Source organism: Impatiens glandulifera, chromosome 1 (assembly GCF_907164915.1).
Source record: "Impatiens glandulifera chromosome 1, dImpGla2.1, whole genome shotgun sequence".
NCBI classification, from domain to species: Eukaryota; Viridiplantae; Streptophyta; class Magnoliopsida; order Ericales; family Balsaminaceae; genus Impatiens; species Impatiens glandulifera.
Genome location: NC_061862.1, coordinates 156,807,779 through 156,827,594, shown reverse-complemented (window position 1 = coordinate 156,827,594; position 19,816 = coordinate 156,807,779). Strand labels below are relative to the sequence as shown.

Genomic DNA, 19,816 nt, shown 5'->3' with positions numbered 1-19,816 from the left:
AATCTTAAATCTTAAACCCTAAAAAATTATATATATAACATTTTATTTTAAGATTTAATTTTCTCTTTCCTCTCTCCACTCTTTTCTCTCCTATGAGACAGCATATCCGAATGTTGATACAGTGACACATTATTCTCTCTATCACTCTTTAAAAAATATATATATATATATATTATATATGAAGCGAATTACCTTTCATCCAAGGATGTCAGATTTGAAATAATTTTAGACTTAATAACTTATTTGAAAACAACAAAAATGTAAGTACCCATATGAATATTTGACTAAACAATAGGCAATGTTTGGGTAATCTAGTATTCTATTTAAACATGAAGTCCATAAAAAGAAAGAATAAAAAAAGGGTGAAAACCCCTTCCTTCCTTTCACTCCTTTCTTCTCTCACTCTCTCTGTTTACGAAAACAACGCTCGCTGAAGAACGACAACAACAACAACAGCCATGGACGTGGACTTGGTAAGAATTATCTACCCTCAAATTCGATTATCATCTCCATCTTCACCCACGAAGCAACCTCAATCCCCACCTACTAATCTCCATCTGTTAAGAAAAACAACTTTCATATCGTTCTGTGCTGTATCTTTTTCATTTTTTCTCTTTTGATGGTTACGATACTTCTATCAGGGATTGATCGAGCTGAAGAAGGCTTACGCCGATGTCATCATGAACACGGTGAAAGATGCATCGAGTAGGATTATGGTATCTGAACGAAAAGCTGCACATTTTCAGCACGAGCTTAATGTTGCTCGTGAACAAGGTGTTCAGACACTGCTTCAGCTCAAACGAGTGATGGATTCTAAGGTAAACCCTGTTAATTTGTTCAAATGGGTTTTTACTTTTTCATCTTGTTTCTTTTGGATTGATTGGTGATTGATATAAATTGATGAATTTCTTTATGGGTTTTTATTCATGTGTTGTTTAGATTATTCTAGGTCTGTTTTGAGTTGATTGTTTCATTTACTGTGTTTTAACCTAAGGATAGATGTATTGACAATGTACTTTAGACCCATCAACTTTATTGTTCAATTTCTCCAAGTGGTTAATACTATGTCCTAATGTATGGAGATTTTGATATGTTTTTTCATTTTCCTCCATTTTCTCTCCAAGTGCTTGTTATCTACTTTTCTTCCATCATTGGTATGGTTAATTCTGCTCTATTTTTTATTGTGCTGGTTTTATATACAGCTTGGAGACTATTTGGAAACTGGTGTCGCAATTTCTATTTTCATTAGAAAACGACAAAAGTTAATCTTAAAAGTGAATGTTCTTTTCATTTGGTATAAAAATTTGTGATCGAATGTAAATACACTTCACTTGGTAACGAATTTACTAGCTAGTTTGTGATCCACTTTTTGTATTTGAATTTTTTTTTCATGGCTTTATTTTGTGTTTTTAGGTTACAAAATAATATTATTTTAACACGTAAGTTCTTACATTTAAGAATGATAAACAAAAGCATATTTTCATGTTATCGTTGGATGAAATATCAAGAAACTTGTAGCCGACGTCTCCACAACATAATGCAGAAACATCTCTAATGATATTATGGGATGAATGTTATTGATTAACATTTTTCTTAAGTTACAAAGGGATCTTTTATTTGTTTTTATATTTTAACTATATTATCATAAGCAATTGTATTAACTATATGTACACAAGATATCTGATGTTATCAGCGTTCATCAAACTTTAAATGCAAAGAGGTACTCAAATTCAATGACGTGTTCATGGATTCTTTTCGTCAACAAATCTGTAGGGTGCATGATATTCTGAATATGCACATTATATCAATTAGCTTTCTAGACTATCTGCATTTAATCTATTTTCATTGACTTACGTTGAGCTTCATTTTCATGGCTATAGTAATCACCAAGCTAGCTGTTGTATTTTAGGTTTATGAAGCAGAGAAGATATCTTCAGATCAGCAAAGAAAGATTGAGGAGCTCACGTTGCAGCTCCAAGAAGCGGAAAATTTTGTAAGAAATATAGTTCTATCATTTTTCAATAATTATGGAGCACTATAACACCAACCGTGCTCTTATTAAAGGATTTACTTGTAATGTGGAATTTGCTTTTTAAAGCTCTCAGTAAATGCTGAAAAGAACCTAGTCTGATTAAGGTAACATGGGATTTTTAGATTTTTTGGTAGATAAATACTCACACTATAGAAAAGTCTTTATACGTAGTTATTTTCTATCCCAAATCTCAAAATTTTGCTTTTACTACGACCCTTAGTTTTAGCATACAATTGTAGGACCTTTTTAAATACATTTGTCTCCATGTCAATCGTTATTCCAAGGTAATGTTTCTCACTTGTATAATATATACTCTAAAAGACTTTGTACTGAATGGCCTGCCTAAACTAATGATCTCATGTACTTTAACATGTTCTAATTTGTATAATGTACTGTAAATCAAGTTTTCCCTTCTAATATATATATATATATATATATATATATATATATATATATATATATATATATATATATATATATATATATGTAAATGCATCCTTGGCCCTAATGAATTCCAGAAGAAAAAAGTGTTGAGAAATATTTATAGAATCAATAAATAAAATAGAAAAATAAGGGATGTAGATGGCTATAGAAAGAATTAGGGAATCTAAGTAAATGGTGGGATGTTCTCAACTGTCGCTCTGGCAAAACAAAGTGTACCGTTTGCAAAGAGAAGGTGGGAAATCCTATAGGGTCACCTCATAATCCCACATTGATTCCCAATAACATGCCCAAACTAACTGCTTTCTCAAAGATCATTCGCGTGCATCCATGACAATGGTGAAAAGTAGAGGATATAATGGGTTGCCTTGTCTTATGCCTCTTGAGCTATTGAAGAATCCAGTGACTTCTCCATTGATGATAATAGAAAACCTCAGTTCATCAATACATGTTTTGATCCGCTTCCTCCATTCTCTCCGAAATCCATCCTTTTCAGGATGTAAAGAAAGAAGTCCCAGTTCACATGTTTTGTTTGTTTTTTGGTTTTCTGTTTCTTTCTTGCAGTTTCTGTTAAACTTTAACTTCGTCGGTGTTGCTCAAAAGACACATTTTTAATTGATTTTTCTGATTGTTTATAAAAAATAATCTACATTTGAATCACATTCCTAGTTATTTGATATGTATATTTTATACTTTCCATGCATACTTGGACATACAAATCAGGAATGAATTTAGAGAATTTATAATGCAGATGAAAATCTATGGTTATATTCTCTCGCCTTACCTTGTATTCTTTTTATCACATTTATTACCCATAAGTGCATTCATGCAGGTTAAAGGTAACATCATAATGCAGATAAATTTGTACCTTACCTAGTTACTTTTTTGTATCTATTTATCATTACTATTATCCTAATAAACTTGTCAAACTTTTCAGATTTATGAAAGCCATGTGACGGCCTTTAATCAACATAGCAAAATTGAAGAACTTGAGGCACAGCTTCAAGAAGCTGAAGACATAGTAAAGGACCTTAGGGAAGAGATTCCAATTTTGCAGGCTCATTTGAAGAGAGCAAAAATTTCTAACCTGGATTATCTGGAGAAGTTAAATTCATTTGGTCTGGAAGATAAATCTCTGACAAACAGCATAACCCTGCCAGGTTCTGCGTCTGAGGATCCAGCCGTAAAAGTTCAAGGAGCCTGTGAGAAAACTGCTTCCGATTCTATACTGTCTGAAATTGTCGCGCAGACAAAAGACCTAGCTTCCTCTTCATTAAATAGGTCTATCGACGAAAATGATTCAAATAAACCTACTTTACCTGTCATTGAAGTGAAAAGCAATGTATCAGAGCCTTTCAGAAATCGTCGAACTCAACGAATTCTAGCATTTGAAGAGAAGATCATGGCTGGGGAGTTATGGTTTCGTAATCCAACAGACATTATAGACAGGGAAGTGGCGAGACCAAATAACGAAGAAGCTGTGGAGGATTGTAAAAAAGCAAACAAAAGGAAAGACATAGTGCGAATTAGGTCCACTAGGAAAGGGAAAAGAACTTACAGGAAACCAAAAACATCCTCACTAAGATTCCTTGCTGAACAGGCCATGATAATAGAACAAGCTTCTTCTGTGTCTGATGAGGCAAACCATGCTGTTAATCAAGTGGATGCCAAAGTTGCTGTAATCGACGAAAAGTCTAAAGCTGAAACAGCTAATATTGTCTTTCTGATTAAGCAAGAAAATGATGGCACTGCAGATCTGATAGGGAAACATGATGCACAGGAGGCGAAGTCGGTAGCTAGTAGGGTAATCAAGTTCACATACCAAAGGAAACAGAAGAAAGAGTCTTTGAGCTGCAATAATGAAACATTTGTAGAGAACAAAAACAGTCAACAGGTTGCACAGGTTGTTCATCAGGTCAGCGATATTTTCCTTTTATTGCGTTAATTTACATGCACGAGCAATAAGTATACCGTATTAATTGTCTTTGGGTATTTTTTAGATATTCTTCTTTACTAGTCAACCTCTTCGATAAATATTTTTTCCTAACAAAAATGTATGGTTTGGCATGATTACAAAAGAGTGATTGTGATGAAAAGGGTGTAATGTAAGCTCCCAGATTTGATGCCTATTTATTGTCCGTCTCTGCACCCTTTATAGTTTTCCCTCATGATTAAGAAATTAACTAAGCAGCAAATGGCTCCATTCGTAAACTCTTATCATTTTTGTTTAAATGCAGATTTCAAAGTTTTGGGGTTTGGTTTTTGTTCATCTATGTAAAGTTGTATCTTATAACACTATATCTGATAGAAATAACGTCTTTTGTGTGCAGGAAAATGCGGTAGAGGAGATGAAGATGGCGTGATGTGATGTGATGTGATCAAACATGTTTGGTTAACTTGACATAATCTCAACAACAACACCAAATGTAAATGGAAATCCCCTTTTTCCTATTACTAGAGTTGGTAAATGGTTAGTTAATATAGTTAGTTAACCTTTGCACAATTGTGGTTTATTTATGATGAATTCCTTATTCTGTTGGCATCGTCAATGTTGTTGTGGTTGTGTTATTATTTAGGCATGTCGGTTTGATTACCTTGTGAATTTGGTATAATAGTACATCGTAACGGTAATGTTTGTTTAGTTGAATATGTCAGATTTTGAACCCGGATATTTTTTTACATTTATAGACTATCGATTAGACTTAATTGCCCATTTTTCTATTTCTTTTCTTTTATATATATATTATTTTGATCTCAATAATTATATCTTTTCTAAAATCTCAATAATTATATCATATATTTGAAATTGAGATTGTTTACTATTTAAGCTTAATTGATTATCTATTGTTTTTAATGAATGTTGAATCTAGTTTACTTATAAGAGTTCAAAATTTACATAAGTTTGCTCATAACATTATTATTTTATAATAAAATGTATTTTTATTAGTTAATATATTTAATATATAGACTTTTCCATTCTATTATTATGTGTTTTAAAAAGGGTATGTCGACTATAAGGAGTCATTTACAAATTGAATAAAATGAGGTAGGAAGATAATGGTAGCCATGAGATTCACAAGTTGAGCTTATTATATTCATCTCATGCCCTTTGTTTATAATTATTACTGTTTGTTTTTTTAATTAATAAGAATTAAACTGAGACATTTAGTTTGTTAATAAAATTCTATTTATTTATAGTTTATAAATAGTTTTTTAAAAAAAAGACCTTTAATAAGGTCAATGCTCCCTTGGTCAAGAAAATAATATTTTCTATGATACACCACCATCACCTAAGAGATTTATTGAATCCCACTAAGTACATTTTGTACAAAGCACACACACATATATATATAGCACATGATCATCTAGAAAAAAACATAGAAATCAAAAACATGGGTCAGCTCGAGCCTCACGAAGTTAATCCCGATGAATCTCAAAACATGAATGGTGGTTTTCATGACGCGGTTCAATTCCCACCAATAAATGATAATCAAGAATCTCCAATATTAATGAGACATCAGACTCCTGACATTAATATTAATGTGAATGCGATTCGGAATGGAATTCCCACGGAGAATTGGAAGGCTGAATTGTTCGATTGCATGAATGATCCAACTCTAGGTGACAAGCTTATGATGATATTATTAATATGTTCTAACTATATATGTCTGATTTGATATTGAAAATTTATTTATATTTGCAACAGCTGTTGTGACATGTTGCTTCCCTTGCATAACATTTGGAGAAATTGCAGAGATCTTGGATAATGGCCAAACTCGTAAGCAATTTGAATTTGAATTTGAATTTGAATTTGACCGTGTGTGTAATGTTTGTGGTTGTGCTGGTGCATGCAGCTTGTGCTACGAGTGGAATATTGCATGCACTTATGTCGGGTTTCATAGGATTATCTTGCATATATTCATCTACATATCGAAAGAAACTAAGGAATAAGTATGGATTAGTGGAAGTCCCTGCACCTGATTGGATCACACATCTCTTCTTTGAACCTTGTGCTCTTTCCCAAGCTTATAGGGAGCTTCAACTTAGGGGAATTGATCCTTCTATAGGTATTTTTTTTTATTATTTGAATTTGATATTGGAATTATAAAAATTATTTGTTCATTACAATACATTTTATTGCATGATGATGATGATTATTATGAGGACAGGATGGATAGGGAATGTGGCCAGGATGCAGCTGAAACTGCAGCAGCAGAAGGCTGGCATGAACCCACCACAACATCAGGCTATGAATATTGGTTGATTGATCCATAAAGATATTTAAAACCCTAATAATCTATCACCTGTTTGATTAATTTTGAAATTGTTTGAAATTGGAGTCATTTCTCAATTGTTTGTAATGAAATTTAATTGTTATCATGGAGTTTCAAATTTTATTTTAATTTCAAAAAAATTGTTGGAGTTCTTTTTTATTTAATTATTTTAAATTAAAGTTATATATATATAACATTAATTTATAAACAATACAAAATATATTTATAAAATTAAAATAATTAATTAAACTTTTAAATGTTAAATTATATGATCAATTTACAATAACAAAAACCTTGATAACTTAATTTAAAGAGGTGATATTTAACTATCATGAATGAAATAGAGTAGACATAAAATAACAATTATTTTAAAGATACATAAATATCAATTTCGACAACCTTTTATTTAATATATAAAAAATAACTCCATATCCAATTACTTGTTTCTTCCTTTCTACTAAAAATGTGACAAACAAAGAGTTAAAGAATTTAAAATAATACAGACTCACAAAAGATAATATTATTCAGATTTAAAAAATTCAAAAATTAATTAGAAAAAATTAATTAATAAAAGACACCAGAACAAACAAAAACACAAAATAACTCAGATATGAGATGTGAAAACAGAAAAAAAAAAAAAAAATCTGAGAAAATAAAAGAAAAGGAATAATTCTCAAACTTCTATAATTTTTTTTTAATTTAATTTATTTTGATATATTATTTTATAACTCTTGATTGCTAATCTCATCTATAAATAAACTTGTATAATATTGTCAAGAGTCGGTTAACATTGGGTTTAACGAATTAAATTGTCTTATCAACTTAATTTGTAACGAAACAATTAATAATTACTTATTAATAATATGATTAAATTAATAGTTGCCTATATATATAATGAATTAATTCACTAGGCGGATAAAGAGATAGAGAAATGGGTCGGCCTGATCAAGCTGAAACAACTAATTATAACATTGATCCTAGTACTCCATCCGAGGTTAGTAAGCTTAATTAATTTCATTAAAAACATTAATCTATCTATTTCATTATTTTTATTTCATTAATTCATTAGCCAGTGCAATTCCCACCACCGGCAACGACATCAGCAACATACGATGTAACATCTTATAACAATAACGAGAACACGATAACAGTTATAAATTATAAATACCATAATTGGATATTGCCGCAAAGATATCCATTTATACCTCCTTCATTCAATGAACCTTGGAAAACCGGATTATTCGATTGCATGCAAGATCCAATCAACGGTACAACTACTATTTCATTCTACATACAATTATAATCTATTTCATGATCCTTTTGTAGTTGATTTGTTTTTTTATTGCAGCTCTTGCCACATTTTGTTTTCCATGCTTAACTTTTGGACAAATAGCAGAAATTCTCGACAATGGACAAACATGTAAGCATAAATAGTATGGTTGTGACAAAAACATGTATCCAAAACAAACAAATTATTCTAATTTTACATCGAAAGAGTTGGTTAATTTGAATATATAAGTTTGGTTAATAATTAATTCATGCAGCCTGCGGAACAAGTGGGATGTTGTATGGATTGATATCAGCGTGTGTCGGGGTACCATGGATATTGTCGTGCACATATAGGACTAAGTTGAGGAACATTTTCGGACTGGTGGAATCTCCTGCACCGGATTGTCTCACCCATTTCTGTTGTGAATATTGTGCTCTTTGCCAGGCTTATAGGGAGCTTCATCAAAGGGGAATTGATCCATCTATTGGTACATTGGAAAACAACACTTTTTCAAGTTCGATTTTGAGTTCGAGTTTGAATTTGAACTATACAATATCATAAATCTATTTGAAAATACAGTTATATAGATATCGATTGATTTGAGATAATATTTTGTTACATTACCTAATTCAATATATATTTATTTTCTACGATTGGACAGGATGGGCGGGAAATGTGGCGATGGCGAGAAAATATGAACAATTACATGGACAAGTTGATGCGATGAATAATATGATCATCAATCCACCACCATCCCAGACTATGAATTAATTAATGCATGGTTAATTTCATGAATATGAATAATATTGATCATCATTATTGATTGATTAATCTCTTTTTTCTTCTTTTAAAATCCATAAATATTTATTAATAATAATCTCTTGTTTAAATTTTAATTCGAAATAATGGCTATGGTTAGATCAATTTGATTGATTTTACTTTTGGTTAGAATCCAAAATTTCTGTTTTCAAATATTTTGAGATGGGGTTTATGTTGATAAATATGATTAAGTTTAATATTAATGTAGAATAAAAGATAAATTAGAAATGTAATAAAAAATATAAAAATATTCTTATCATATCATGATTTTTCAACATATAAATTGACTTAAACATATTATTGGCGGGTTTTACTTAAAAAAAATTAAATTTTAACTATCCATCCAAAATAGAAACATAAATGAAACTTTACTAAATTTATATATAATTGTAATATATCTTGTAGATTCTGAAAATAACTTTATCATATATATGTGAATATTATTTTTTGTTGATCATAAATAAAAAATATAACTTTTGGTTGGATTTTGTAGATATTATTAAAAAAAAAGAATATTATCCAAAATTTAATGAATTTTCTTTAGATATGCATATTACATAGATTCTAGTAAAAAATAAATAAAAAAGTGGCCAAATATATTCATCAAAATTTTCTTATAGTTTGATCTAAGAATTATAAAAAAAAAAACTTTTTTCATATATTTTTTTATGTAAATGAGTTTCATATAGTTAAATTATACGTTTGATATCAAATATAAAAAAATTACCTACATTTTTTTATAATTCTAAACCGTGAATAAAGTCTAATGATATATTATTTAATATAAAACTTAATGTTTTAATTAATAATTTATATTATACTGAGCCACAAAGATAATATTATTAAATTTATTAATATATGTGTAAAGAAAATATATTTTATTTAAATCAATACCTAAATAATATATTTAAAAAAAAAATTAAATAATTTTTTTTCCAAACCCAGATCCGGATAATTTTTAGCTCAACTAATTTGTAAAAAATAATAATATAAATTAGTTTTACATTATTAAGATTTTTTTTAACATAACAGTCAAATTATATAACAATTTGTCTGAATTTAATTATTAAAAATAAATAAATCAATACCTAAATTATATATTAAAAAATAAATTTTAAATAATATTTTTTTTCGAAACCCAGATCCAGTATAATTATTGGCTCAATTTTTCAAAGAGTATCTAGTTTAAAAAATATATATAAATTAGTTTACATTATTATGATTTTTTAATAAAAACAGTAAATTATATAATAAAATATATTTGTCTGAATTTGATTATTAACAACGTTTGTCAAGTAAGTTACGAAATTACCCTCGTCTGAAACCATTCATTTAAGTAAAGGATAAAGGACAAAATGGGTATTTGATTAATCTTACGCGCATCTCGAGAGGGAAAGAAAATTTTTTGGATTCCCGCTAGCTATTATAAACGCACCGCCCAGTTTTGAAATTTTGAAAAACATTTCTCCTCCGCCAGAAAACCTTAAATTGCCCGCCAAAGTTCTCGTCTTTAACGGTTCTCTTCTCTCTATTTTCTCTTTCGTTGTATCTTGGATCCATTACAGAAATGGCGCTATTCTCTACATCTGCTTCATCCGAAGAAGGGTCCAGATTCACGTACTGTAGGAAACAGAAATCACTTGGTTTACTTTGTACCAAGTAAACATTCAATCTCTAGATCTGTTTTTATTGTTGAATGCATGTGTATTTGGTGTCAAATGATTCTCATAGCTGTAATGTTTACATACCCATTTGAATTTGACAGTTTTTTGAGCTTGTATAATCGAGAAGATGTTGAAACGATTGGACTTGATGATGCTGCAGCACAATTAGGTCTACATTAGATTACCCATCTTTTATTTTTGGGAATTTATAATGTATTTGTAGCTAATTTTGTTTTGGGTTTTGAATAGAACAGGGGTTGAAAGGAGACGGATTTACGATATAGTTAATGTTCTTGAGAGTGTTGGGGTATGTATATGAGATCTCTAATTCAACTTCATTCTATGTTTGTAGTGTTGAATTAATTCATGTCCATTTTAATCATTTAAGTATTTCTTTATGTATTAGGTTCTTGCAAGAAAGGCGAAAAATAGGTATTCTTGGTTAGGGTTTGGAGGGATTCCCTTGGCTTTGCAGGAGCTAAAGGTATTTTTTTAGTTTGGTTTATCATTTGTGTCTGTGATCTTGTTTGTAAATTGTGTTGATCACCCTTCTTTATACTTGGTTATAGGATGAGGGTCTTAAGGAGAACAGTAATGTACAAGATGGAAGCAACCATAGTAAAGTATGTGGATTAGGGTTTTGAATTCAGTAGATAAAACCAATTCATTGATCATGTGTTTGCTAAAAGATCCCAAAGATCACTAACATGTTTGCAATCTGTTATTCTTAAGGTATCTGATGATGAAGATGATGAAAGGTTGTCAATTCCATATGGTTCAAGTCAAGAGGATACTGCAAACACAATCCTCTTAACTCAACATTCCACACTTTCAAAAACAGGTGAGATTTAACTTAATATAATGTATAACCTTTTTCGACGAAAAAGAGAGAGACTAATGAATCCAAGTATAATTTGAACAGATAACAGAAAAGAGAAGTCTTTGGGACTTCTAACCAGGAACTTTGTCAAGCTATTCCTATGCTCAACTGTAAGTTCAGTTCTTAACTGTAAGCTCATTATCTGTTGTAGACCTTTATATTGAATAGTAACTATTCTTTTAGGTAGATTTAATCTCCCTTGATGAAGCAGCCAAAATACTACTTGGAGATGCCCGTGATCCATCGCTTATGAGAAGTAATGTTTTGTATCATTGTTATCAGTTTTAATTGAGGTAAAACATAAGTACAGAAAATGCTGATTGACAATATTTTTAAGACAATTCTGCAGCTAAAGTGAGAAGATTGTATGACATTGCAAATGTTTTGTCTTCAATGAATTTCATTGAGAAGGTAAAAAGATAAATAAACAATATTTTGAGCTTATTTGGAAACCCTATAAGTTTTTGCAATTTAATCATTCTTTGTATGGCAGACACATCATCCAGAAACTAGAAAGCCAGCTTTCAGATGGTTGGGAATTCAAGGAGCAATGGAAACTGAAGGAGTTGATCCTTTATTTGTACAACATTCAAAGAAGAGATTATTTGGTACCGATATCAGTAATATCAGCTACAAGAAAGCCAAGATAGTATCAACTGATGAAGGATCAGAACAAATTATCAAAAGCGATAAGCAGCTAACCCAAATGAAATCGAAAAGTTTGGAAACTGTTGCTGATACGGGTGAATTGAAGCCGGATTCAAATGTTTACCAGTTTGGTCCATTTGCTCCAGTTGATGATCAGTTCCCTAGTTCTTGTGAGTACAGAATCCGTGAACTGGAGAGACTGGCTTCTGATCGTCCCATTCAATATCAAAATCATGGTAAGAAAATACCGATGAGTAAATTCTATTTCTTACAATTCTGATGGAAAAATTTTGTTTGATTTATTGGTATGATGTTTCAGCTCTTACCGATCTGTTTAGTCACTATATGGAAGCATGGAACTTGTGGTTTGGTGAAGTTTCAGGTAAGAAACACGTGCATACAGTTTCTTAGTTGATGGATAACAAATACCCAACTGGGTGACTGAAGAATATGTGAAGAGATGGCTTGAGTTTAAGTGCATCTTCTTAGAGATGATATGATTGCTGGCTAGTGTTTTTGTACACTTCACATTCATTTGTAATCATCTGATTTACCAAGTTTTTTAGGTTTCATGTTGACAACTCTAAAGGAACTTATTTTCTTGTCATTTGTTCATATGACTTTGAAGTTTAACATGTTTGTGCATTTGTCAATGATGAGTTCACATATACCTAAATTATTATGTAGTCTAGTGATAATAACATTATGTTTACTGTATTATTATTTGTTTTTAAACATTAATGTGCAAATGAAACCGCAATAAAGAGACATAATTTAGCTGACACTAAAACAAGGCATGATATGATTATGTTACAATCTTGGACAGTTATGGTTGATAATCTGTTAATTTTTAATTTCTGTTATTTACAAATTATATTTTATTAAGTTTCTTTTTCTCTATTTGATTAGTTGTAACGGAATACTTTTGTGGGTTTGATTTATATATAAGCTGAACTTATTTTTAATTACATATATGAATAAGATTAAGTTTAGCTTATTGTATTTTTAATTTTTTTTTGTTTCAAGCAGTATTCTCTTCTCATTTCTATTTTTTATCTAGAACTCTTGATTTCTTGTTTTTTTAACTCATCCGTTGTCCTTTGAATAATAGATTTAGTTTTGGTTATTGAAATTAAGAAAACTTTTAACCCCGGTTACAATGATCTTATTGCGGTTTTAAGTGAAAAAAGATTTAGACATAAAGGTCTTCTCAGCTAAGACATGGTATGGTTGATTGACATTATTTGAAAACTATTAATAATAGGCTATGCATTATTACTCTCTTGTATTCAGTCATTAATTTAAATAGACAAAGATTTGAGCACTACTTACAAAAACCAAATAACCCACTTTATTATAACACCAAAGGAACACAAGTTTATTTGAAAATAACTGATAATTGAACAAGGCCTATTTGTCTTTCAAGCAGTCAAAATTACATACATTATCGACTTTCCAAAAAAGTTCGATATGGAAGAAATCTTAGTGACATTACATTACCCAAAAAGTTTTAAGAGTTTGATTGGATCTTTCCATTGCTTCTTCTTGTTAATCAGAGTATTATCTCTTCTTGAACACTGACATTAAGAGTCTTGTTTGGAAGAACAATGCTGTTTATAACTACCACTTCATCTTCAACTGATACAGCTTCACCTGTTTTGTTAAAAGTAAACACATAAAGAATGATAATATTTTCTGAAGAACTATTATTATTATTATTAATGAGACAGACAATCGTGATAATGAACTGATACTTACCAAGAATTGTAACCCCAAGTTTTGCATTATAGTCTCCTTCGCCCTGCACTCTCGACCATTTCCCAATACATGATTTCCATCCAACAATCGCATGGATCACAACTGCATTCTCCTGGAAAATTCGGTAAACAAATCAATTTTTGAGTCAATAAGTTAATTTATATATTATTGTTAATTACCTCAATTTCAACATCGTCGAGAATAATACAGCTGATGAGCCTTGCACCAGCCCCTACACGGGCATTTGCTGAAATCGATACGTTTGGACCAATCTACAGAAAATTACATATTTAAAACAAGTAAAAAAGATGCTTTTATATTGGTTTATCTGATATTTTTACCTTGGCAGTTGGATGAACTTTTGCAGATGGATGGACATAAACATCACCGATGATTGTAGCAGTTCTTGTTCCATCGCCAGTCGCTAAAAGATGGTCAGAAGTAATTCGGTATTGAGCAAGATACAAAGCTGAGCATCTTAGAGACATTCTGCACATGATCATCATTAACTTGAGTAATGAATTTTTACACACAAATGTTCCTACTTTTTGTTTAAACCTACCCGGGTGTTTTGATTTGTTCCCAAAAGTCCATAGTTTCGTATGTATATAACTGCTTCTTCCCTGCTAAAGGCGATAATATATCTTGATCCAATCTCACAAAGTCAGAAGGAAGACTCCTGTAAAAAAAATGTCAACTTCGAATGTAAAAGAATACAATAACAAATTCTACTGTTTTCAAATATAATATACTCGAAAGAATTTGGTACCTTGTTGCTGATTGGAGGGATCCGAAGCTAGAAACACGCATTAAGTTGGCTGCAAGAACAACACATCATAGGTAAACTGAAGTTGGAAATAGATAAATTTATATGTTTTTATTATTGTTGTTCTTGTTCAGTTTGAAACAAGCAGAAGCAACATCATATTTTAGTTTCCTGTTTTGCCACTCTCCGTGAAAAACTAATAATGAAGCAGCAAGTGTTGGATTAGTTGGCGGAAGGGCAAGTGGGTAAAAAATCACTAAAAAGTCATTTTTAGAGTATTCCTTGCCAAACAAATTTTAGACAAGATACAATCATAGAAATACTTCAATAATATCATTTATCTATTTGACAAAGAAAGTGAGATAAAAAATCACAAACAGTGAGACCTCTATCTTTCCGTTGAGTAGAAACACTGTGAATCGCATCAAAAATATCAGGTGTGAACACATACACTCCGCAATTGATTAGATCACTTACCTGTAACATAGAATTTTAGGACAAAATAATGTAACAAATTACAGGTCAGGTTAATTCTCAAAAAAACATTTTCAACTTACAAAAGTTTCAGGTTTCTCTGTGTAGTGAAGTAGCTCATTTGTAACAGGATCTGCAACCAGTTCTCCAAACTGGTTGGCTGACTCGGCTGAGACCTGCACATGAGTCACTCGAGCCTTAACTTTTGAGCAAAAAATAAATAACACAAAGTCCCCAAGAAGAAAAAACATGAATTTAACCTTAATAACTAGGATTGTCCCTATTCCACCATATCTTCTATGTGCATCTACAGATATAAAAACAAAAATTGTTTGAATTCGACTCTCGTTTCAAAAAAATATATAACGTAGTAGTACCAAGCATTTCGGGCAGAGGAAAACTGCAGCAAACGTCACAATTCAGCAGGAATATATGTGACTGACAACAGATGATCATTGAAGAAAAGTCAGTCAATAAGAAGATAAATATCAAATAGATTGTCAGGAACAACAATTTAGCGAAGAAGATAAATACTGGATTATCTTCCATGATGAGATCTCTGAAGCTGTAAATTCCGCCAGCAGATCCATGCGGTTTGTCCTCTCTCAAGTATCTGATATCAATAACAGTCAGAAGAAAAGTCTGAAAAACTAAAAATAAAAAAGAGAGACTATAACCAACCTAACAGGAACTCGAAGTTCATTAGAAATTGACGAGACATATAGTGCAAATTCCTTCTCTTCGTAGAAACCAATGAGATAGATTTGTGCTAGGTTTGGAATCTGAGATGAAAAACTTACATTATGGGATGGAAGTTGACCAGAAAAGTAAAAAACACCAAACCTACTAGATTCAAATTCGTGTTATCTCAAATCTAGACAATTGACATAAACACAATTACCCTTTTACAGGCAGATATTGGATGATGAACCATAGGCTGTCCAGCCAAAGGGAACAATGGTTTTGCAACATTCAAAGACAGTGGTCGAAACCGAGTACCTGAACATCATAAATCAATATAAATTCAACATCAAATGGGTTAATTTGATCAACACCCATCATATTAACTACACAGATCTGAGGTTTCTTGATAAAGTAATATACAACAAATCAGAGCAAGGTCAAAACAACAGGTGTTGGAGCTTATTGAACTGAAATTGAATGTAAATGTCGTACCTTTAGTAGGCCCACCGACCATTATAACGGCGACAACCCTTTCATCGGAGCTACCCATTGGTGAGAAGAGAAAGGACGATAAGAGATCTCACCTCAGGTGGAAGTAGTGGGGAGGTTTGGATGAAGAAGATGAAGTTGATAAGGGGAATAGCGACAAGTTTCACGTGCTTGAATCGTACAGTTATGGAAAAGGAGAGGTGAATTACGGCGAAAGGAGACAGGGTATGTAGTGAGAGCTTACTTTATGTGAACTTGAGATAATAAATAATATTTGGCAATTTTAGGCGAGTCTTTACTCCTTTAGATAGATACAGGATCTCCAGCAGCAGTTGGCCAATCTGACCGAAGTTTAATAACCGAACTATTTACTGGTATAAATGTAAAATAAAAAGGCAACAATTTGACTTATTTTTGAAAATTATGAAAAATTGGGTTAATTTGAAAGTTTGGTTTACCCTTATTTGAGTTGGTATTTTGTTTTTGTTCGTGGTTCGTCTGGTGTTATACCCACTTATTGGTTTAACACTGATCATTTCCCCGAGTCTGAGTTGGTCTATTTTTAACAGTAGAGTAGATGAAGTTACCAGATTTAAAATTATTTTTATTTTTATTTTTTAATAACGAGTGACTAAAACAGATTTTTCAGCTTGAGATTAGAGATGACAATGATGCGGTTCGGTTCAGGGAATCGAATTACCAGAACCAATTCCTGTCCTACCCACCTTTCAAATAATTTTTCCCAAATTACCCACATTTTCATTCACATTCCCAAACCACCCTCCTTTCTCTCTCTAAATCATTAATCAACTTTTTAATTACTAATCTTTCATATTAAATTCACTAATTACTTTATTTTATAAATACAAATATATATATATTTTAATATATATAATTAAAATTAAACATTATAAGTATAATTCAAATAAATATTATAAACTAAAATAAAATATTATACACTAAAATAAATTACATTACATAAAATTTTAATATTATATTATTTATTAAAATAAAATAAAATATATTATATTATATAAATATTAAAATAATACATATATTACATAAATATTAAAATAACATGTATATTTTAAAGTTTATTGTAATTTTAAGGTTTTTTAAATTAATACTTTTATAAATATTTTAAGATTTAGGTAATTTATTTTAATGTTTAGTTTATTTTATTTTATTTAAGGTTTATGTTATTTATTTAATTTTAGTTTATAATATTTATTTTGATGTTTAATTTAGTAGGTTTAGTTTTAATTATACATATTATATTTATAAAATTAAGTATAAATAAAATAGATGTGTTATTTTAATATTTAATGTAATATATGTATTATTTTAATATTTATATAATATAATATATTTTATTTTAATATATAATATTAAAGGTGTAAGTAATGATTTTTGTTTTAGTTTATAATATTTATTTGTATTATTTAATTTATAATGCTTATTTTTAATTATATATTATATTTATAAAATTAAGTAAAAATAAAATATATGTGTTATTTTAATATTTATATAAATTATTTATCTAATATATATTATTAATTTTAATTATATATATTTGTATTTATAAAATAAATTAATTAGTGAATTTAATGTGGGAGATGTGTAATTAAAAGGTTAATTAATGATTTAGAGAGAGAAAGGTGGGTAGTTTGGGAATGTGAATGAAAATGTGAGTAGTTTGGGAAAAATTGTTTGTAAGGTGGGTAGAACAGGAATTGGTTCCGAATTACCATCTCCGCCCTGAATCTGTCAGTTCCGCCCCGATCCCGACGGAGATTTTAAATATAAACCATCTTCGCCCCGATCGAGATGGAACTTCCCTACGGACCTAAGGTGCATCGAAACCTAAAAATATAAATAATAAAATAATTCATATAATTATAAATTATAGAAAAAATAATTTAATTTTAGTGATGTCATTAATTAAATGAGAAAAGATAAAGAGATTTTTTAAGTAAAAAACAAGTAAGGATGACATTAAATAAATATATATTAATTATTTTAAATAATTATTATTAAAAAAACAATGGTATATTTTTGGTTTAGGAATCGGTACGGGGCATGTAAATATCATCCCCGTTTCGAACTCCGATCAACATGTTTTGAGTTTTTCCTGATCCATCCCAATCTCCGATCAAAAGCGAGGAAAAATCGCACTAATCGGTTCGGTTCATATCGATTACCACTAGGGGTGGCAATTTGAAACCGCCCCGCTGAAACCGAGCCGAACCGATTGGTATGGTTTTTCCCCGCTTTGACTGGGGATCGGGGCGGATCGGGAAAAACCCGAAATATGTTGACCGGGGTTCGGGGCGGGGATGGTATTTACATGCACCGAACCGAACCGAACCGAACCGATACAATATAATTATATTTATTTAATAAAAATATATTAATTAATGAAATCATTAATTAATGAAATCATTAATTAATGTCATCATTAGTTTTCTCTTTTTCATTGAAAACCTTTTTATCTTCCCTCCCTCTAGACGCTATCTTTAATAAAATATATCTTTAAATATCTTTTATTTTTTATCTCTTCATCTTTCTCTCCTCTTCCTCAATCTTCATTATTATTTCTCTTTCTAGAATTTATTTTAATTTTAGTTACATCTTCTTTATTCTACATACATGATTCATGATTCTCTATTGGATGTGTTTTCAGTTTGAAGGTTAGTTGAACTCTTTGCTAATATTATTTTACTGTTTTTTACTAATTAATATAAACAAAATGGCATCACGTCTTTTTTGTAGGGTGTTTTCTATATTCGTCTTTGTCTTTCACAATCTTTGTTACATCTTCTATCGACTTGACGACGATATTTTCGATTTCAGGTGAGTTTAGTTATTTTATTTTCATTATAAACAATTAGTTTAGATCGCTATTATTTAATTTGTATAATATTTGTGTCCGATAATTTTCTTTTGCTATTATATTCATGTATAATATGATACTTCATTAGTTTATTTAATAGTTTGAGAAAAGAGTATGGTAGTAATCTAATATTTTTAAAAGAAGATAAAATTATTTTATTTAGTATAGTTTGAGAAGTATGATACTTCATTAGTTTATTTACACTTTTATTGTTCTTCAAATAAAAAATGGTATTACATGTTATTTTCTTTTAAAAAAATTAGTAATTTATTGTTTTTTAAATAAGCTGAAATGTTTTTATTTAGTATAGTTTGAGAAATGTGAGTTTATTTAAATTTTTATACTTTATTTTATTTATTAATAATTTTTTTTATTAATACAGAATGTGATCCTAACCATTGAAGAATGAAGATGAAGAATGGAGATTTAGTCCAATTAGAGTTTTTGTTATATTTTGAAACATTATTATTATTGGAAGTTTATTTGTTTTGGTATTTAATACTTTAGAATTATTATTATTGAATGTTGTTTTTGTTTGGTATTTAATATTTTGATAATTTATAACTCTAAATATATGAACTATTTTATTTTATTTTATTATTTATATTTTAAATTAAAATTGTTATTCGGTTTCGGTGCACTGCGGGGAAACCCCGTACCCGATCGGGGCGGGGATCGGGACGGGATGGGTAAACTCGGAGCGGGGTTGGTATTGTCATTCACC

General features: G+C 30.1%; 5 protein-coding genes across 6 annotated transcripts; 4 read left to right on the top strand and 1 right to left on the bottom strand.

The window, feature by feature from the left end:
- Nucleotides 1–364: 364 nt before the first annotated feature.
- Nucleotides 365–5,140, top strand: LOC124917930. The gene is made up of 5 exons (XM_047458197.1): nt 365–473; nt 642–818; nt 1,910–1,993; nt 3,411–4,388; nt 4,804–5,140. The coding sequence occupies exons 1-5, from the start codon at nt 459–461 to the stop codon at nt 4,834–4,836; spliced, it is 1,287 nt and encodes a 428-aa protein (XP_047314153.1). The 5' UTR covers nt 365–458; the 3' UTR covers nt 4,837–5,140.
- A 725-nt stretch (nt 5,141–5,865) lies between these two features.
- On the top strand, nt 5,866–6,737 carry LOC124912629 (protein PLANT CADMIUM RESISTANCE 4-like). The gene is made up of 4 exons (XM_047453276.1): nt 5,866–6,094; nt 6,180–6,251; nt 6,328–6,540; nt 6,643–6,737. Exons 1-4 carry the CDS (start codon nt 5,866–5,868, stop codon nt 6,735–6,737), a joined length of 609 nt encoding a protein of 202 aa, XP_047309232.1.
- A 941-nt stretch (nt 6,738–7,678) lies between these two features.
- LOC124912618 (protein PLANT CADMIUM RESISTANCE 7-like) lies at nt 7,679–8,788 on the top strand. Its single transcript, XM_047453264.1, has 5 exons — nt 7,679–7,741; nt 7,817–8,015; nt 8,096–8,167; nt 8,292–8,504; nt 8,679–8,788. The coding sequence occupies exons 1-5, from the start codon at nt 7,679–7,681 to the stop codon at nt 8,786–8,788; spliced, it is 657 nt and encodes a 218-aa protein (XP_047309220.1).
- A 1,521-nt stretch (nt 8,789–10,309) lies between these two features.
- On the top strand, nt 10,310–12,663 carry LOC124917881 (E2F transcription factor-like E2FE). 2 transcript variants are annotated; one of them, XM_047458157.1, is made up of 11 exons: nt 10,310–10,495; nt 10,602–10,669; nt 10,755–10,807; nt 10,907–10,984; nt 11,070–11,123; nt 11,233–11,341; nt 11,423–11,490; nt 11,564–11,636; nt 11,730–11,791; nt 11,874–12,264; nt 12,348–12,663. In XM_047458157.1, exons 1-11 carry the CDS (start codon nt 10,404–10,406, stop codon nt 12,437–12,439), a joined length of 1,140 nt encoding a protein of 379 aa, XP_047314113.1. In that variant the 5' UTR covers nt 10,310–10,403; the 3' UTR covers nt 12,440–12,663. The 2 variants fall into 2 exon arrangements, with proteins under 2 accessions (XP_047314113.1, XP_047314108.1); XM_047458152.1 differs by having other exon boundaries at nt 11,718–11,791.
- A 695-nt stretch (nt 12,664–13,358) lies between these two features.
- LOC124917868 (mannose-1-phosphate guanyltransferase alpha-like) lies at nt 13,359–16,451 on the bottom strand. The gene is made up of 14 exons (XM_047458150.1): nt 16,203–16,451; nt 15,928–16,025; nt 15,708–15,808; nt 15,561–15,639; nt 15,404–15,464; nt 15,287–15,333; nt 15,110–15,202; nt 14,939–15,029; nt 14,556–14,604; nt 14,349–14,465; nt 14,128–14,275; nt 13,966–14,058; nt 13,787–13,898; nt 13,359–13,681 (listed from the first exon to the last, which is right to left on the bottom strand). Exons 1-14 carry the CDS (start codon nt 16,258–16,260, stop codon nt 13,581–13,583), a joined length of 1,248 nt encoding a protein of 415 aa, XP_047314106.1. The 5' UTR covers nt 16,261–16,451; the 3' UTR covers nt 13,359–13,580.
- Between the last annotated feature and the right edge of the window lie 3,365 nt (nt 16,452–19,816).

What these genes read in the sequence shown, in the direction of transcription:
- LOC124917868 (XM_047458150.1), bottom strand. Translation starts at nt 16,260, where the DNA reads ATGGGTAGCTCCGATGAAAGGGTTGTCGCCGTTATAATGGTCGGTGGG. An exon ending in CAGAGAAACCTGAAACTTTT is followed by an intron (nt 15,030 to 15,109) that starts GTAAGTTGAAAA and finishes TCTATGTTACAG; the next exon opens with GTAAGTGATCTAATCAATTG. An exon ending in TACTCAACGGAAAGATAGAG is followed by an intron (nt 14,605 to 14,938) that starts GTCTCACTGTTT and finishes TTGTTCTTGCAG; the next exon opens with CCAACTTAATGCGTGTTTCT.
- LOC124917930 (XM_047458197.1), top strand. An exon ending in TCCAAGAAGCGGAAAATTTT is followed by an intron (nt 1,994 to 3,410) that starts GTAAGAAATATA and finishes CAAACTTTTCAG; the next exon opens with ATTTATGAAAGCCATGTGAC. An exon ending in TTGCACAGGTTGTTCATCAG is followed by an intron (nt 4,389 to 4,803) that starts GTCAGCGATATT and finishes TTTTGTGTGCAG; the next exon opens with GAAAATGCGGTAGAGGAGAT.
- LOC124917881 (XM_047458152.1), top strand. Translation starts at nt 10,404, where the DNA reads ATGGCGCTATTCTCTACATCTGCTTCATCCGAAGAAGGGTCCAGATTC. An exon ending in ATGGAAGCAACCATAGTAAA is followed by an intron (nt 11,124 to 11,232) that starts GTATGTGGATTA and finishes GTTATTCTTAAG; the next exon opens with GTATCTGATGATGAAGATGA. An exon ending in TTCCACACTTTCAAAAACAG is followed by an intron (nt 11,342 to 11,422) that starts GTGAGATTTAAC and finishes TAATTTGAACAG; the next exon opens with ATAACAGAAAAGAGAAGTCT.
- LOC124912618 (XM_047453264.1), top strand. Translation starts at nt 7,679, where the DNA reads ATGGGTCGGCCTGATCAAGCTGAAACAACTAATTATAACATTGATCCT. An exon ending in CATGCAAGATCCAATCAACG is followed by an intron (nt 8,016 to 8,095) that starts GTACAACTACTA and finishes TTTTTATTGCAG; the next exon opens with CTCTTGCCACATTTTGTTTT. An exon ending in TCTCGACAATGGACAAACAT is followed by an intron (nt 8,168 to 8,291) that starts GTAAGCATAAAT and finishes TAATTCATGCAG; the next exon opens with CCTGCGGAACAAGTGGGATG.
- LOC124912629 (XM_047453276.1), top strand. Translation starts at nt 5,866, where the DNA reads ATGGGTCAGCTCGAGCCTCACGAAGTTAATCCCGATGAATCTCAAAAC. An exon ending in CTTGGATAATGGCCAAACTC is followed by an intron (nt 6,252 to 6,327) that starts GTAAGCAATTTG and finishes TGGTGCATGCAG; the next exon opens with CTTGTGCTACGAGTGGAATA. An exon ending in GGGAATTGATCCTTCTATAG is followed by an intron (nt 6,541 to 6,642) that starts GTATTTTTTTTT and finishes TTATGAGGACAG; the next exon opens with GATGGATAGGGAATGTGGCC.